The 17,498-nt window shown below is 49.9% G+C and overlaps 1 protein-coding gene across 1 annotated transcript; it reads left to right on the forward strand.

The window, feature by feature from the left end:
* Positions 1-14,560: 14,560 nt before the first annotated feature.
* MAFB (MAF bZIP transcription factor B) lies at positions 14,561-16,176 on the forward strand. Its single transcript, XM_039728192.1, has one exon. The coding sequence runs from the start codon at positions 15,196-15,198 to the stop codon at positions 16,129-16,131; it is 936 nt and encodes a 311-aa protein (XP_039584126.1). The 5' UTR covers positions 14,561-15,195; the 3' UTR covers positions 16,132-16,176.
* Positions 16,177-17,498: the final 1,322 nt, after the last annotated feature.

Raw genomic sequence — 17,498 nt, forward strand, 5'->3', positions numbered from 1 at the left:
TCTGGTGTGGAAAGAGTGCAATTACAGCACATCCCATCCTTCTCCCCGGTGTTTCACTGCAGAGGTTCAACACTTTAGGAATGCTAAAGCACAACGGAATGGAAATGGTATTGGAACAGAAAGAGCCTCCCGAAATGAACTGTACGCAGCCCGTTGTGTTGGCATGATTGATACTGGAGCATGTAGGTGTAATGAAACTGATGCTGTCTCTTCTGCACCTGTGATTTATTGAGTACAAATTTAAGATGAGAAAAGGCCCCATACCAGGAGCTGCATCTTCCCCCTCAAAGAGGGTATGGTCATCCATCACCAGCCATTGCAAAAGGCCCAATAGTGAGCGGCTCATCAGATGAGCCAATAGTCTCTTTGTTGGGATTCCTAACAAGTGTTGGATCAGCAAAAGTCTATTTAGGCTGGTGGACCTTTCAAGACCAATTTGTAGTGGGTCACTGATTCTGCTAGTGTATTATCTTCTTTACTACTAGTACCAGTTGGGCAAGCAGCAAAGATTAATGATTTTAGCTGCCGACTGTTTGTGGCAATCTACTGCTTCTGGACCAAAGATTAAGATTTTTTTGTGCTTTACTAGAAAGGACACACCTTTTATCTGGGACCCATTTTTATTTGCTGAGTTCTGTACAAACACTAAAAGAAAAATAAAATAATGGGCATCTCAGTTGCCTTTTTAATGGCAATGAAAAGGATTTTTGCTGGGGCATAGCACAAGAGAAGTGGGTTTTGAAATGGAATTATAAAACTCGAAGCTGAGAGTAAGTTTTGTGCTCTTTGGGGTACAGAATATGGTGGAGCACAACTCTCTGCCTCATCTGTCAATACACAGTGCTGGAGGAATCCCAAGACCTCCCTACTTCTTAAAAGAAGGGGAATGAGGGAAATGAGACTGTCTATAGCAAGAGCTCACTATCCAGGTTTGTATTTCATTATTTTTCATAGCAGAAATTCCCATTATATTGGACTTAACCATGGTCAAAATAACTCAAATCCATCCCAGGAAGCTGAATCTGTGCAGGGATCCCTTGGCTTCTGGGAAGTTCCTGGGAAGCTGAGTGGATCTGACCACTTTTGGAGCCGCTTTCTCTGTAAGAAAATTCCAAAATGATGATGTTGTGACTGTATTATCATGGTAGAACTAAATGAGACACTGACTGCCAAATTCCAAGAAAGCAAACAACGTGTGGGAGAGAATTTGATTAAACATATCTTTCCAGATATGTTATCTAGTGAGACATAATCTCACTAGCCCAGTAGTAAACTCCTGTTCCAAGCTCAAGAGGTTGGATAGTAGAACTCTGGGCAATTCTAGAGAAATACCACTGGCTCCTTAGAAAGAGATGAGACCTGATACTGCTCTGCTCCCTGGGCAAGCAACTGCTGAAGAAATTAGAAGTGGAAATATAATGACAACTAAATGACTCTGCTGTTGGAAAGGAGAAGGGTAAAAGAACCCTAAAAATGGTAAAAGAAGCCCAAACCACAGCACTTCTAAAAATTCTGGTCCAAGTTTTCTTTATCAGTATTATTTGCCTATTCCAGTGCGATTTGACAGAAGCTTCCCACAAGCTGTAGAGAAGAACAGGTTAAGATGTAGAGGAGAGCAGGAGAACAGGTCAGCAGAAGGATGCGAGCGACCAGGAATGAGAGGATGGTACAGAAATCAGTGCAATTTCTGCAGGAATTGTTCTTCACAGAGGGCTTTGACTGCAGATGGACCAGGACTTGTGGGTGAGCTCAGGGATGTCCTGTGCACCCCTGGGAAGTTAAAGACATGGCTCAGGAGTGTTTCCAAAGGAAAGCCCAGGATTTTCCCTCAACAGAAAAACAGGACAAAGCACCTGAGTGCATGAAAAATGCACTCATCAAGGAACTAATTTTTAAAAGGAAGAGTTCTATAAAAGACCTAATAAAAAAGTGATCTAATTGTTTCCACAACTGCTTCTGAAATTGCCAGGGCCTTTTCTCCTTGCTTGTCATTGTTCGTGGAGTCATAAATCACAACCCAGGAGATCACTCAGCTCCTGACAATCTGCAGCCATGCTACCAGGTCTCGTGCTCAGCCAGGCCATGAGCACTGACAAGCTGTTACTTAAGCAGCTGACAGGTTCAAAATAGCACAAACTACAAGGATTTCACCAAGTAAAGAGATTTTAATTTATTTTTTACAGCTTATCTTCTGCCCCTGTCGTAAGCACTGTCAGAAAACATGGTACTCCCCTGTAGGTGCTGCAAATTCCCATGATGACATCTAACATGAATATGAATTTTCCACTGTGCTATTTCTTGAAATATTGATGCAATTTCATAAGGCAGGTAAAGTTCTCTGGTTTTGAAGGGCATTCATTAAAGAAAAAGTCTTCCATGTGTTAGATGGAGAGCATTTTCCTCCTTCAACTGCTAAAATAGGCTTTCATCAAAAAAGAGAACCACAGAAAGCTGAAATTTGCAACTCATACCTTAAACCTTTTTTTCTTTTTTTTCTGGATTTGCCCTTGGTGGCACCGGGGTGCTGGCAGCCTGCAGGGCTCCCTGGCAGCAAGGTGCTGCAGGCAGGGCTCCCCTGGCTGGGACCAGCAGGGCAAAGACGCCCGTCTGGCTCAGGCACCGGAGCAGCGCGGCCGTGGGCAAAGCAAGCCTGGCAGCAAGGTGCTGCAGGCAGGGCTCCCCTGGCTGGGACCAGCAGGGCAAGGCACCCGTCTGGCTCAGCCGCCGGAGCAGCGCGGCCGTGGGCAAAGCAAACAGCACTACTGGCCACAAAGACAGGGTGATGACAGACATATTTTAAATCCCAGCTATCCAAACAACAGTAGGTGTTTCGCAAATGGGATCCTTCAGCTGACAAACGCCCTTCTCTCTTTTGTCCCCCCAGTAAAACTGAGCCTGCCCGCTTTGCAGCTGTATCACAGTCCCTGGTCTGCCCTGCAAACGTGTTTTGGCATTGCTCAGTGAACCTGGGCCGTATTTTAAACACATGGGTATGGAAACTGGAGTGCATCTGGCACCGCAAAACACCACACTGGAATTTCTTCTCTCATATCAACAGCAGAAAATTCCTTTCCTAAACAAGTTCACAAATAATCACACAATTCCTAAAGTTCGAACTCGTTCCTCTAGGAACTCTCTTGGATTTAATGACATTAAACAACCAATATGATGGTAATTACTAAGCTGAACCCCTAACCAAAACCCTTTGGCAGTCATTCTTTTTGGGATGGTCATCCCATAGGCTGCAGCTTCCTTCTTTGAAGAAACTCTCCCATGCTCAGGGAAAGTAATAAAACCAGTTTTTTCAATGAATCATCAGAAGGTGACCTAACCTTTGCTCAGAAGGAACGAGCACCTGACAGAAAGTTGGGGCCAAGGAATCAACCTTCCTGACCCATGCAAGAGATACTAAGAATTGAATTAATAACTGAGCATTGGCAAGGGCAGAGCTGGTGTTGTGGTGAACTTCTAACTCAGCTGCATTGGAAATTAAATGGGGAGTTACCTGTGGGGGAGTAAAAGTTGGACAAATTTCTTCATAGTGGGAAAAAGTGAAGAAAAGGAAAGGGGAAAAGAGGACTGTAGTAATCTCATAGTGCAATGTTTTGGGGTTTCTTTGCATTTTCTTGTACTCCAAACACGATTTTGGCCTGGTTTCATGGAGCCTTGGTGCACATACAAGTGACAGTGGTGGGCAGTGTGCTAGGCAAAGGCCAAGGACTGAGCTTAGACTTTTCCAAAACCATGGCTGGAGAGCAAAGCCAAGTAACTCCTCATGGCCAGGAATGGGGAGGATATACTTATGGGAGAGCTACATGTTGCAGGACCCTTTTCTGTGCCCTCTCAACTCAGATACAGAAGAGAAAAGTGTTGCTTGCAGATAAATCCATTGAAAGTCAAGTCCTCCTGCTTAGTGTAGGCTTTGCAAAACAAACAAACAAATAGACAAACACAATAAATACAAGGATTGTCTGCAAACACAGCACAGTAGTAATTGTGAGACTTTGCTTCCTTCCCACTTTAACCAGATCATTATTTCACCCAAGTTCAGACTTGGATGCAGGTTTTTTCCCAGCTGAATTCAAAGGCAAAGTGCACAGCTGGCCCAGACTCCAGTCTGCTCTGTACAGAATCGACCTGCCTTAGAGCAAGATCAGATCTCTGCTCCTGATGCTCAGCAGCCAGAGGAAAGCACGAGGGCAGCTGGGCAGGAGCTGCTCTGTGGCACCACGGGGCACGGAGCAGAGCTGGGCAGAGACACCCTGCTCTGGGATTATTTAGGGACACCTGACATGGAGCAGGGGTTCACCCTCATTCCTGAACAGACTGAGCCCCTCTGCGAGCTGTGAGGGCTCACTCTCACCTGGAGAGGCTGGATGCACACAAAGCATCAGCTCCAAGGAGCTGCTGCCAAAATCACCTTCCTGCAAAGGAGAGAAGCACTGCAGCTCTGGATATTCACCTTTATTTGGATGTTTGGTGACTGAGCATAATATCCCAGCTCTTGCACAGGAGATTTTTAGCACTTTCACGAGGTAGTTTTGGCCAGTAACTCTACTTAATTAAAGAGGTCAAATGGCATGACCAAGGCCAGAGAGGAAATTAGTGGCAGAGCAAGAAAACCTGATTCTTCTCCCTCACCACCCCCCCAGTTCCATTAATTGCCCCAACTTGTGGAGGGCTGAGCTTAAAGGAACCAACAGGAGTTTCAGTGGTTTGAAGGTCAGGCCCAAGCACAGCAAAACCCTGGGGCAAAAGTGTGTTTCTCCTCTCCCTTCCCTGCAGCAAGTGTGTATTCCAACACCCTCAGCAGAGGAGGTTGCTCCTTCACTGGAGTCCCTTGAATAAAGAGATGCTTCTGGGAGCACACTGAGCAAATGGGTTATTTTGAAAGGACAAGTTAGCTCTATAATTTGCCTTCACAATGTGTTCTGCACTCTAATTACAAATGCAAACACAGTAATTGAGAACAGCATCATAAAACTCTTAAGGAAGCCATAAGTGATATAATACATGGACATGTTTACCATTTGGTGCAGCAGGATGCTCTGTGATGTTTTCCCCATGTTTAAACAGGGTGGAGATTTGCTTTTCTTTCATAAAGTTAATTCCATGACAGCAATTCTTTCCTCAGACTCCCCTCTCCTGAGCCTGCCTCAATTAAAATACAGCTTTCAGAAAAATCTCTTCTTTTTTTCTCAAGTGAGAAAAGCCTCTCTTTCTTTTGAAATATATAAAGTTATTAATTCAAGCTATTCCAAAGGGAAGAAAAAAAGGGAAAATATTAGTGTGTTCTCCGCCTATGATGTCCCACTTGCCTCCAACAGCAAATGATTAATCAGGGTGAAGTGTAGAAAGGCCTGAGGGACTGAACTGCTGCTCCCCCCCTTTAACTGTCCTTGGAGAGCCTTCAGCCCTTCCCATGGTTCACAGGAGAGGGGTGCCCAGGTACCCACTGGATAGTGCAGGCAAGCAGTGGCTCTTGGTGCTCTCCACCCACTGAATGCCCTCAGCTGGGGTGTGCAGAAGAGTTCAGAGCTCCAGTTTCTCCCAGTTCAAGGAGGGTGAGTGGCTTAGGCCAGGAATGGCCAATGGCCAATGCACCAAGCTGCTTGCAGGCTGGTTGAGAGCTTCCTGCTGCCTGCATGGACAGCAGGAGGGTGCACAGCACCCAGCACAAGGTGCACCCACATTCCTGTCTTCACCCCCTTTGCCCTTCTACACCTCCTTTTCTGTCGTCTCTTGGGTCACCCTTCCCATGTCAGCCTGGGGTCCTGCTCCAAACAAGGCTTCAAATCAAGGCAAAGTCCAAGAACCTCAGAAGTGTTCCCAGATAAAACACCGAGGAGTGGAAAATCAAACAAATCAGCCCCACCCTCTGGAAAGCACCTTTGGGATGCTGGGTGCTGGGAGGAGTGACCAGGAGGATGCACAGCACCTCAGGGAGTGCTGCAAGAGGAGCCCTGGGACTCACCCTCTCGCAGAGGAGCGGGGCAGCAGCACTGAGAAACAGAGAGGGGATCAGAGTGTGGACAGGCAGGATCCTGCAAGCTCACCTAAGCTTAACAGCTGCTAAATAACACGACAAATCATGTGATTCAAACCAGAACAGTTCAACCTGCCTTTCGAGATCAATGAAGACGTGTGTCCTCCCTGCAGCTCGCTCCGGCTCGCGCGTGCACACCCCGTCTCTTTAGATTTGCTGAAAGCTGCTATGGCCTGATTTTCAGAGGTGCTGAGTGCCTGCAACTCATCATGACAGGCTATACATCAAATCCATCACCTCTTGGGAAACTTGATTACCCTAGTGGAAACCCTCATTTCAAGCATTTAACTGGTTCCTACTGGTTTCGGCCAGTCAGCTCGGTTTTGGAATGGATCACTCAGTTTGGGCTGTACTAGTCCTTCAGGAGAAATAAATCCAAATCCATGTAGACCAGTGAAGGAATCCACTAGAAAGGTATCAATTAAAAGAAAAAAAAAATTCTATTTTTAAAACACCGAACCAATAAAAATAACTCACACTTGGCTGGTTAGAGCTGTTCATCAGGTGACTTGCTGAACAGATGTCTCCAGCTGGGAATTCTTGGATGAAATTCTCCATCTTCTTTTTTTATAGAAGTCAGTTATTAAAGAAGTACATTAGAGACTTGAAACATGTGTTAATTCAAGCCAGAAAAACAACACAAAACAGAAACTACACATACATTGCCAAGAGAGAGGTTGCTGAGGTGTAATCACAGCTTTAAGGGGTGAAGCTCTTTATCTGGATGTGTGAAGGATGAAAACACACTTATTAAAGCCCCTGCAGATACAGAGTTAGTGCTGAAGATAAACAGGGCACTCACACTGAAAGCCTGGAGAATCTTAGAGATGGCTGTCCAGGAGACTCTAATCTCCTTTTTTCACAATGCTCAGAAAATGTACAAAGTAGTGATCAGTTCTGTATGTGGAGATTGGTTCACAGATATTAGGCAATATTTTTTCCTACCTTTTCAGCCATGTTGGGTATTAATATATGTATTTTAAAAACCTAATGAATGCCTGTGTTACTGTTTGCCCAAAGAGGGATAACTGAACCTGCTGTACAGTGGCGTTTACTGATTGCTGCAGGAGCAGGGCACAGGCTGGATTTTTTTCTCCACTAACATATGAGGAATTGATCCTGCTAGAGGAAAACCAGTAGGAAAAAATCTCCCTTGGTACAGCAAAGCTGAAATGCCCCTTCAGATTGCCATTAAAATAGACACAGAAGTGAAGGAACCTTCCCTGACCAGCTTCATTCTGGCAGCAGCCTGTGCTCACCTGGCACTGCCCTCTCCTTGCTGCGCTCTCCTGTATCCCTCTCCCAGCCCGGGGGATGCAGTCCCTGTTCCTGGGATCCCAGGGTGATCCATGGCTGACTTGGCTGCAGAATATCCAGCCTGGGAAGCAGAGGGTGAGAATTTGCAGCTCTGCTGGGCTGTCAGCTCTCCTGCACAAACTCATTTCACCATTCTGCAGAGGAGCTCTGGAAGTAAAGAAATAGTTCCAGAGCAGCTGCAGCCTGTCCCAGGGCAGCAGTCAGCTCCACCAGCCCTCCCCATGTCCTGGCCCAGTCGTGTCAGATCCACCCCTCTCAGATCCTCCTTAGGATCCCAGTAGTGGGCAGTGATGGGAAACATCTCCAGCTTTTCTAGGGTCTGGAGATGTAGAGAGATTTAAGCTGAGAGGTGTTTGTGGCACTCAGCAACCACAGACATGCAGGCTAAAATTCAGTTTTATTTCCCTAAAGACAAAAGGACAAGTTGCGCCATGAGCCAAATATCTTTTTTGGGCAAATGGAGCAGAATTTACACTTTGAGTCTGATTTTAAATCATCAGTCTGGTGCTATTCAAGGCTGTGGATCTGCTTATATATAAAAGAAACAAAGATCAGGAGCCTTTTATTCTCTCCTGTCTTTGTAACAGCTGAATAAGTGTTCCTCACACTAACAGGGAAAGCAAACAGAAGCATTTCCCCAGAATTGTTCCATTTCTTTGTGTCTCTTCATTTCCCTTCACATATATAGGACTTAGAAATATTTGGGGAGAAAGGGGGAGGCTTGCAGAAGCCACCTTGTTTCCAGTTTGGCTCATCTTTACTTCTCAGAAAAGCACAAAAAAACTTTAATTAAACAGCATCACAGGCTTCTCCTAAATACTTCCTCACTTTTCTCCTGCACCTGGATCTGTATGGAGGGGCTAGAGAAGGAAGATAGCTGAATTCCTTAGGTGAATAGAGAGCTGCATTCCCAGAGGGCACAACAAACCCCATCCTTCCTCTTCTGATCAACACCAGCACAGAAGCTGCAAACCTGACCAGTACATCAAAAAGGAGCTTGAAAAATACTTTGAGCAAAAAATGCTAACGGTGCATCCTTCTCCTGTAACTGCACTGATATTAAATCAGGAAACAGTACGGAACAACTACAAATACATATATACAGGGGCTGTCAAAACAGAAGCAAAACCAAATCCCTAATGGGCGCTAAAGGTGGAAAGAGCAAAAAGAATATACAGCATAGGCTTTATGATTATATTTAAATCCTTATGCAGCAAATGCTGGAAAGGGAATTCCAGAAATTTCTCTATATAAGCAGTTTTTTTGATCCAGGACTTTGTGCAATGAAAAGGAATTCCAAATCAGTCTGAATGAAAGGGTAGAGGTCCGAGTGGGTGTCAGAGCATGCCTGTGGACTCCTGAGCTGTAATAGCATCCCCCTGATCCTGCAAGGGCCCAGGGATGCACCCAGCCCTGCTGGGAGCAGCATTTCTGCTGCCATGGACATTGAGCCTGCAGCAACACTGTCTTTCTGAAAAAATGCTTCCATGGTCCTGGGTTTTTTCAGGCACAACTGAGGCAAGAACTTCCTTCCTGGCTGCTAAAGATCTGATCATCAAGAAAGTCTCCCACTGAGCTCCTTGAGAAAACAGGCAGCAGACTATGGCCAGAAGGGGATGTTGACCTTTTCTGGAAGATTCCCTGGTTTCTCGTAACTTTGTGACATTGGGGTCCAGGACACCTTCCCTGTCTCTCTGACAGCTCCCTTATCTATATCTCTTCCAGGAGGCCTAAAACCCCTTGGAAAGACCACCTTTTCCACCCAGACATCTGTGCACCCAGACATCTGAAGTCCTAGGAGAAGAAGATAAGCAGGAAAGAGTTTTTTCTCTAATAAGATGTGGTCCAAGTTCTGAAGTGTTTGAAAAGCCTTTGAATGACACAAAATGGTATTGCAAGATACAGCTGCAGCTATTACAGTTTTTCAGCTTCTGCTGGCTACTTTAGCCCCCAAAGGCAACTTCTGATCACTCAGAGGTTTTGGTGCTGTTTATTGGCTACAAGCTCCTAAAAGAGCTCAGATAATGAGTTCAACGTGCCACGGTTCAAGTGGGAAGCAGGACTCAGCCAAGCACAAGGGGAAAGCTGGTCTTAGCAAGGCTCACATGGTGGATTTTGTGCTTTTGGATCAGGTGTATCTGCTAGAAACAATTTTCACCGAGATGGAAAGAGGAATAATAACAAGAACATGTATTGGAGAAGGAGGCTAGGATGAGACTGCAGAGCTTGGAAATGGTGAGAGAGAAAAATTCTCTTGAAAACGAGTTTGGACCAATGCATTCACGGTGTGATGGGGCTAAAGCTGAAAGAAATAACGAGAAGCAGAATGTTTCTGCTCTCTGCCTGCCTCCCTGCCGAAGGCACCCTTGTAGGGGAGGCTGAAATGATGCCATTTGGTTTGGAAGTCACCCTCATTCTCAAGCCCCCCTCCCAACCCCGGAGTGCAGCGAGACCCTGAGCCAACTGCAGAGGGTGCCACGGAGGGCTTGTGTTCCTTTCCCTGCACAAGAAGGCAGGGCTCAGGCACAGCAGCAGCAGCAGCCGCCCCCTCCAGTCCCCCCGGGCCGCGCCGCTGTCCCGGGCTAACCCCGAGCTCGGGGGGCACCGTGGGGCCGTTCTCCCCTCCAAAAAGAAAACAATCCCATTGCCCGGCTCCAGCATCCCCCGAACCTCGCCGGGACGGGAGCCTCGCCTGGGCATCACCCCAAGGTGCTGCGGTGCGGTGCCCACCGGGATCCCCCATCAGGAGCCGCCGCTCCCCCTCCGTCGGCATCAGCCCCCCGAGCCGCAGAGTTTGGGGGTCTGTGTTCGTCTGCCAGGGCCGGGGGGACCCGTCGGGCAGCGACACAGCCCCGCTCTCGGTCCGCCTTCATCGTGGGGCGTTCATCACCTCCAAACCCCCCTGTCCCGTACAGCAACACCCGCCCGGGAGCGCTCAGGACCCCCGAGACCGAGCGAACCCCAAAGCCGCCGCCCGCACACCCTGAGCATCGCTGCTCAGCGGGGATTTAACGCTGGACACTGCAAAACCTCGGGAAAGAAAAATTACCGCCTAAAAACCTACCCTTCTGGAGTGTTGGTCCGCTCCCTTCTCCCAGATCCACCTGTGAGAACGTGTCTAGAGTTAGTACTGGGATTTGCCCCGCTCTTAACCGGTTCGGGCTAAAATCTGCAGAGGTCCCAGCTCACCCAAGAGGGTTCAATCGCTTGTTTTATACAGCAAAGCCGCTCTCCAGACTTTGTCCAAATAATGTTGCCTGCTTTACTTTGACAATCCCCGCAGAAAAGGGAGAGCGAGAGGGAGACAAAGCCTTATGATTACCAGTAGTAATTTAATCCTAAATTCGTGGGCCATTCCCATCAGCCCCAACAAGCAAACATCAACACTTTTCTTTCTCATGCACATGTATCTGCGCTAGATGATTAACCAGGTCCCTCGCTGCTTACACGGGGGAAAAAAATCCTGACAGCCAGGACCGTGTCTGCCTGCGGTTTGGGAAATTAAAAATCAAGCGAGGGGAGGCAGGAATTAGGAAAGTGATGCTCTTTTCCTCTATCATTGCCGGCTGCCAGCCACGGGTAATTTAGGTTGGGGTCTGTGTTTTTTAACAAATCTCCCATTCCAGTCAACATATCCCGCTGATGTTACGGGATAAAAAAGCCAATTCTGGGGCAAAAGTAGCAATCAGCTACCAAAACAGAGGAGCGTTTCTTAGAGAACCGAGCATGGAAATTACATACACAACAGTCGTCTATAATTTTCATCTGAGTACATATACCTGCTTCTTCTAAGAACCGGGGATTGGGATGCCAGCGTAATACAATTCCCTTCCACTGACCCGATTTAGGCAGAGCCCTGCCCGAACAAACACGGGTTGTATGTTGCAGTTTTGAGGGAGAGATTTCAAATTTCAATGGCTCCAGGACCCCTGCTGCCCTGCCCTGGGCGGACGTGCCGCCGGAGCTGATCAGAAATGACATTAATCATTTTCTCTGAACTCGTCCCGATTTTGGCCAGGAGTTTGCGGAAGGCAGGGGGAAGTGAAGGGAGAGCGGGAAGAAGTAATTTTTTCCTCGAAACGAACCTTGAAAAACCGGATCTTAAAATATAGAAAGCACGAAAAAATTTAAGCAGCTCGATTAGCGGTTTTCGGATGCGGGAAGAAGGTAGCAATTAAAAAAAAAATTGCCCGGAATGCTCGGCGGGGAGGCGAGCTGCGGGGCCGGGCAGGTGGGCGCCTCTTCTTCCCCCTGCGCGGGTGCGGAGGAGACGGGGAATCCTTCCCGAAGGATCCGGCAGCCGCTGCTTTGCCCCGCGGTGGTTTTTAGGGTGCGGGGGCCGGGGTGCACTGGGCTCCCTCCCCTTGCGCGGCCACGCGGATGGGAAACACTTCGGAGCTGCCTCGTTGGGCTGTTCAGCCCAGAAATCCTTCTCCAGCAACACTATTTATTCCCCAATCCCTGTTAAAAAAAAATAAAATATGTGTAAATATAATTTTAAATTCACGTAGGAGCAACGCCCCTAACAAATAAATCCTATCGAGAATAACCTTTGGTGGCTGAAATAAAAACTACAATGAGCAGCTGGGGATTCGGGGTACGAGGCGGTTCTGACTTTAGTCAGCCGCTTAACGCCGCAAGTTTTGTGGGATGTATTTTTGAAAGGGGAGCGACCCATGGAAGAGCAAAGAAACGGACCCAGGAAGTGCCCCGAAATTTTGTGACTGCGAGGACCGACGCTGAAAACCGATCTGTAGTTCACAGCTTAAAAGATTAAGGAAAGGGACAGAGTGTGTATGGACAGGGAGATAAATGCTTCCCTCCGCCTTTCAGTAGCTCCACCTTGTGAATATACCTCAGTAATTATGAGAAGAAAAAGTATTATCCATCTAATGGCACATTTTGCAGGGCTGCATCCAGGCTTCCCAAGCTCTCTCCAATGTCCCCTTTCTCCCTCTCAGTGGCAACGATAACGTTTAACGTGCAGGTAAAAATACAGCTCTCCCCAAACAACTTTCAGGACCTCAGAAATCACAAGTCCAGCGGACCCGCTCGGGAGTCTCTCGGCAGCCCCAAGCCCCCGGGGAGGCGGCAGCGGCCGGACGGGGACCGCCGAGCTCCCCCTGCCCCGCTGGCCGCTCCCCTCGCCCGGACCCCTCCGCCGAGGGGCACGGCGGGACTCCCCGCCTCGCTGCGCCTCGGGGCCGCTCGTGAACAGCGGAAAGACGGCGATTTCCCAAACTAGGACGGATGGGAAGGCAGCAGCGCGGTGGCCGTGCGGAGCCCGGCGCTCCCCGCTCCGCCGGGGCCGCGCTGCCCGCGGGGGATGCGCGGCAAGGGGAGCGCCCCGGCCCCGTGGGTGCGTTCCACTCGTGTCCTGCCGCACACGCGTTCGGAGCAGCGCGACCTGCGGGGAGAGGTGTGCGTGCTGCGGGAGCGCAGCCCCGCTTCGGGCGGGATCGGGGCGCGGAGGCATCGCTCGCTCCCGGGAGCGCAGCTGGGCAGCGCCGGAGCCGCCGCTCTCCGGGACTATGGAGCGAGAGTTCTGTCCCCTCCAAATGTCGTGGGGAAACACGCACGCAAGGCACTGCCACACGAAATCAAACCCCGGCGCGCCTGAACTGCGAAAGAGGATTTGGGTGAAATCTCCCTGCCTGTTTTCCTCCTCTTTCCTCCAACCGGCTGCCAGAGGAACCCCCTGGAATTTCTTTTTGGGTAGAGGGAGGACTTTGAGCGACTTTTGCCTCCCTGGCTCCCTGCGCGGCTGCGGCCGGCTCCGCGGAGATGCGGAGGAGCGGGACCAGCGGGTCCGGGCTGGCGGGGGTCCCGCAGGGACCGACCCACACCGGGAGGTCTCCGCTGGGGACTCCTCAGTGTTGTCCCGGCTCCAGAAATGCGGCTCCCTCCTTATAATTTTCAGGAAAGCAGACAGATCCTGAACTTTTTTGTTCTTTTGGCTAAATAAACAGCGGGATGGGAGGGGGGTGCAGGGGGTTCTGAGGGGCAGAGGTGGAGGCGCAGCTCCGGAGCGGCGTGGCCAGGCCGGGACCGAGGCGGTCTCGCTCCCGCATCGCTCCGGTCCCGCTCGCCCGTCCCCTTTTTCCGGCTGTTTTCTCCCGGTGAAATGCGCTGTTATTCTAAAAAATGACACTTGGGGTCGCACTTTCTGTCTGTTTGAGCATGAGAGCGGTGTAAAAAGAAGCCCTAATCTCCCTTAATCGTTACAAAATGTTAAAAAAAAAAAATCCTGTTACCGGACAAAAAAAAAAAAAAAAAAAAAAAAGAAACCGAAAAAACCTTACAAACCGAATACTCCTTTACATGCAGTCACTCTCTCAGGGAACAGCAGAGGAAAGCAAACACGGTCCCCTCAGAACCGAAATGTAATTATATTTTCTCCCTTCTCTCCCTAATATTTGCAATTGTCTGTGTCAATGCCTTTGCTTTACTTTAGGGAGAGATTTGCTTCCCGTAACCGGGAGGGTTTCCCCGGTTGTTCACGAAGCGCTGACAGCCCTGTCGAGCCGGTGCTTCCCTCGCTGCCGGCTCCCCGCTCATCCCCCTCGGCGCCTCCCGCAGCCCAGCGCTCGCTCCCGGCCGGACCCGCTCCGCGTTCGCGGCCGCTTTTCCCTCGCTACGTTCGCACCGGGGCCGCTTACATAAAGTTGGAAGGGTGGATACGTGTGCCTGGCATGGGGGGAAGCTCCCTGCCTTGAGATCCACTACGGGATGGCAGCGGGCAAAAAGGGGCACTTTGTTATATTTAGAACAAAGGGACGGGCAGGATGCCCCCGAGTCCCCCTCCTTTGTGGGCTGCAGAGGCCGAAAAGGACGGGAGGAGAGGAGCAGAGAGAAATAAATAAATTAATAAACAAACAGCTAAATAAATAAATAACCGGGAAGGCGCGGGCGCTGGAGGGGGAGCCGGGGAGAGCCCGGAGGTGCGGACTGGGAGCGGCGGGCGCTCAGCTGGCGCTGCGGAGCTGTCACGGCGCGGCCCGGCCCCGCCCGGCCCCGCCGCCGCGCTGCCATTGGCGCGGCCGCCGCCGGCCCCGGCCCCCGCCGCGCTCTCGGCGGGCACGGCCGTATAAGAAGCCAAGGGGGGCTGCACTGTGATCACAGCTGCACAACGAGCGCTGGCGGCGGCAGCTACAGCAGAGACCTGGGCTGTGCTCGTCCCCCTTCTCCTCCTTTTTTTTTTTTTTTTTTTTTCCTTCCTCCTCCTTCCCCTCCTTCCTCCCCCTTTTCCCTCCCCTTCGCCTGCGCTGCCAGAGCCACCGAAACTCCCGTGCAGAGCCCCGCCGCCGCCGGTAGCCCGTGCGCTGCCCCGGCGCTCGCTCGGGCTGGAAAGTTGCGGCAGGCTCCGGGCTCGGCTGCCGCGGGGAGGGGGCTCCGGACTTACAAAACCCGGCCGGGGGCACGGGCTGGGCGTTCGCACCGACCTTCTTCTTCCTGCACAGAGCCGAAGGCAGCATCTTTGTTTTGTTTTGCTTTTGCCCTTCCTGCTACCGCTCCTTTCTCCTTGCGGCCGGGCGCCTCGGAGCCGGGAGCTGGCGCAGCCCGCGGTGCGGGGCGATCGCTGACACCGACAGCCAGGAGCCAGCCAGGCGGCCCCGGGGGCCGGCTCGTCCTTGGCTTTGTTGCTCCGGACTGAAGAAGCCCCAGAAGCCCGGAGAAGGAGGCGGCGGAGGAGGGGGAGCAGAGGAAAGCAAGCGAGAGCTGAAAGCCAAAGTTGGTTTGGAATAGGAGAGCGCGGCCAGCCCTCGGCCAGACTGCGCGCTGGGGTGAAGTCTCCAGCCCCCTCCGCCGGGAGAGGTGCCCGCAAGACAGCGATGGCCGGAGAGCTCAGCATCGGAGCCGAGCTGCCCACTAGCCCGCTGGCCATGGAGTACGTGAACGACTTCGACTTGATGAAGTTCGACGTGAAGAAGGAGCCCCTGGGCAGGAGCGACCGCTCGGGCAGGCACTGCACCCGCCTGCAGCCGGCCGGCTCCGTCTCGTCCACCCCCATCAGCACCCCCTGCAGCTCCGTGCCCTCCTCGCCCAGCTTCAGCCCCACCGAGCAGAAGACCCACTTGGAGGACCTGTACTGGATGGCCAACAGCTACCAGCAGATGAACCCCGAGGCGCTGAACCTCACCCCAGAGGACGCTGTCGAAGCCCTCATTGGGTCCCACCAGGTGTCCCAGCAGCTGCAGGGCTTCGAGGGCTTCCGGGCCCACCACCACCATCATCATCACCATCACCAACACCACCACCAGTACCCCGCAGTCACTCACGAAGACCTGGCCGGCAGCGGGCACCCTCACCATCACCACCATCATCACCACCAGGCCTCTCCCACTCCCTCCACCTCCTCCAGCTCCTCCCAGCAGCTCCAGAACTCGCACCAGCAGCATCCCCCCTCCAGCAGCGTGGAGGACCGGTTCTCAGATGACCAGCTGGTCTCCATGTCTGTGAGGGAGCTCAACAGGCACCTCCGAGGCTTCACCAAAGATGAGGTGATCCGCCTCAAGCAGAAGAGGAGGACCTTGAAGAACAGGGGCTATGCCCAGTCCTGCAGGTACAAACGTGTCCAGCAGAAACACCACCTGGAGAACGAAAAGACGCAGCTCATTCAGCAGGTGGAACAGCTCAAGCAAGAAGTGACCCGGCTCGCCAGAGAGAGAGATGCCTACAAGCTCAAGTGTGAGAAACTTGCCAGCAACGGCTTCAGAGAGGCCGGCTCCACCAGTGACAACCCGTCTTCCCCTGAGTTCTTCATGTGAGTGCTTAACAAAAATAATTAAAAAACAAACAAAAACCCCCCACCCCCCAACTCCATCCATCCGTCTGCTTGACTAGAGAGAAAGGAGGAGAGAAAAATAGACTTGATTTTTTTTTTTTTTTCAGCATCCAGTCTTCTAGAGTAGCTGTGGGAAAAGTAGGCTGGGGGTGGGGATGGGAGAGGTAAAGTGCAACTTTTTGACTTTCGTGTGCAAGTTAGAGAGAGAGAGGCAAAGGAGAAAAGGACAAGTGAAGCGTTTTATAGATCGCTTGCTTGCAGAGCGAGATGGACTTTAAAAGAATAATAATAAAAAAGGACAATGAACAAGCCATCTATAACATACTGCCTGCTTGGAAAGAGAGAGGACATATACAGCACCATCTCATGCACAATTTACCTGCTTGGAAAAAGAGAAAAAATAAAAAGGACAATATATGCAAACTCTTCATATATTGCCTGCTTTGAGAAATAAGTTACAGGACTCAGATGGGACATTCAATCTAAGAAAAGAAAGAATGAAAGAAAGAAAAAAAAACTCATCAGTTTTATTGCCTGCTTGATTATATAGAAAAAATACGAAAATCTGCATTAAAAATATTAATCCTGCATGCTGGACATGTATGGTAATAATTTCTATTTTGTACCATTTTCTTGTTTAACTATAGCATGTTGATCATCGATCATAGATCTCTGTTGTTGTTTTGTTTCATCAATAAGAAAAGCATCACAAGTTATCGAACTTTTTACTGCTTGTGCAGTTTTGTTCGTTGGTTTTGCTCTTGTTTTCTTTTATGGTTGTTAGCTTGTAAATATCTGCTACTTCAAACCGTACAGGAGAAAATACACAAAAAACAAGATAACATTTCAGCAGGCTGGTTATACGGTTTGTTTGGTGTTAAAGAGATACTTAAAGAAAAAAAAGTTATGGGCATTTTGCATTAGAAAAAAAACCAACTTTGTATATCTGGTGCACTTTTAAGTTGTATTTTTTTTTGTTAGTTTTCATTTTGGTTTTTGTTTGTTGGGGCAGAAGCAAAAACGCCTGAATGGCATTGACAAACCTAAACTTAACAGGGAAAAACCCTCCTCGGTCACTAGAACCTACTCCATGCCTTAAAGTGGCAGCGAAGCTCTTTCCTCCAGGACAATTCCCAGCCTGAGCGGTTAGGCTTGGCCAGATAATTTCCCTTCTGATTGTACACTCAGGAAGAGAAGGACGGACGAGATATCAGTTCCATTAAAAACAAAACAAAACAACTGCCCCTAGATTTTCGGTAAATAAAGAGAGAAAATAACCCCAAACCCTCCTCGTTACGAGTCAAGTTGTGATAGCAGCGAGGGCTCCGTGTCGCCACTGAAGTTGGGTTT

Source organism: Passer montanus, unplaced genomic scaffold (assembly GCF_014805655.1).
Source record: "Passer montanus isolate IOZ18808 unplaced genomic scaffold, ASM1480565v1 scaffold64, whole genome shotgun sequence".
In the NCBI taxonomy this organism is placed as follows: Eukaryota; Metazoa; Chordata; class Aves; order Passeriformes; family Passeridae; genus Passer; species Passer montanus.

What these genes read in the sequence shown, in the direction of transcription:
- MAFB (XM_039728192.1), top strand. Translation starts at nt 15,196, where the DNA reads ATGGCCGGAGAGCTCAGCATCGGAGCCGAGCTGCCCACTAGCCCGCTG.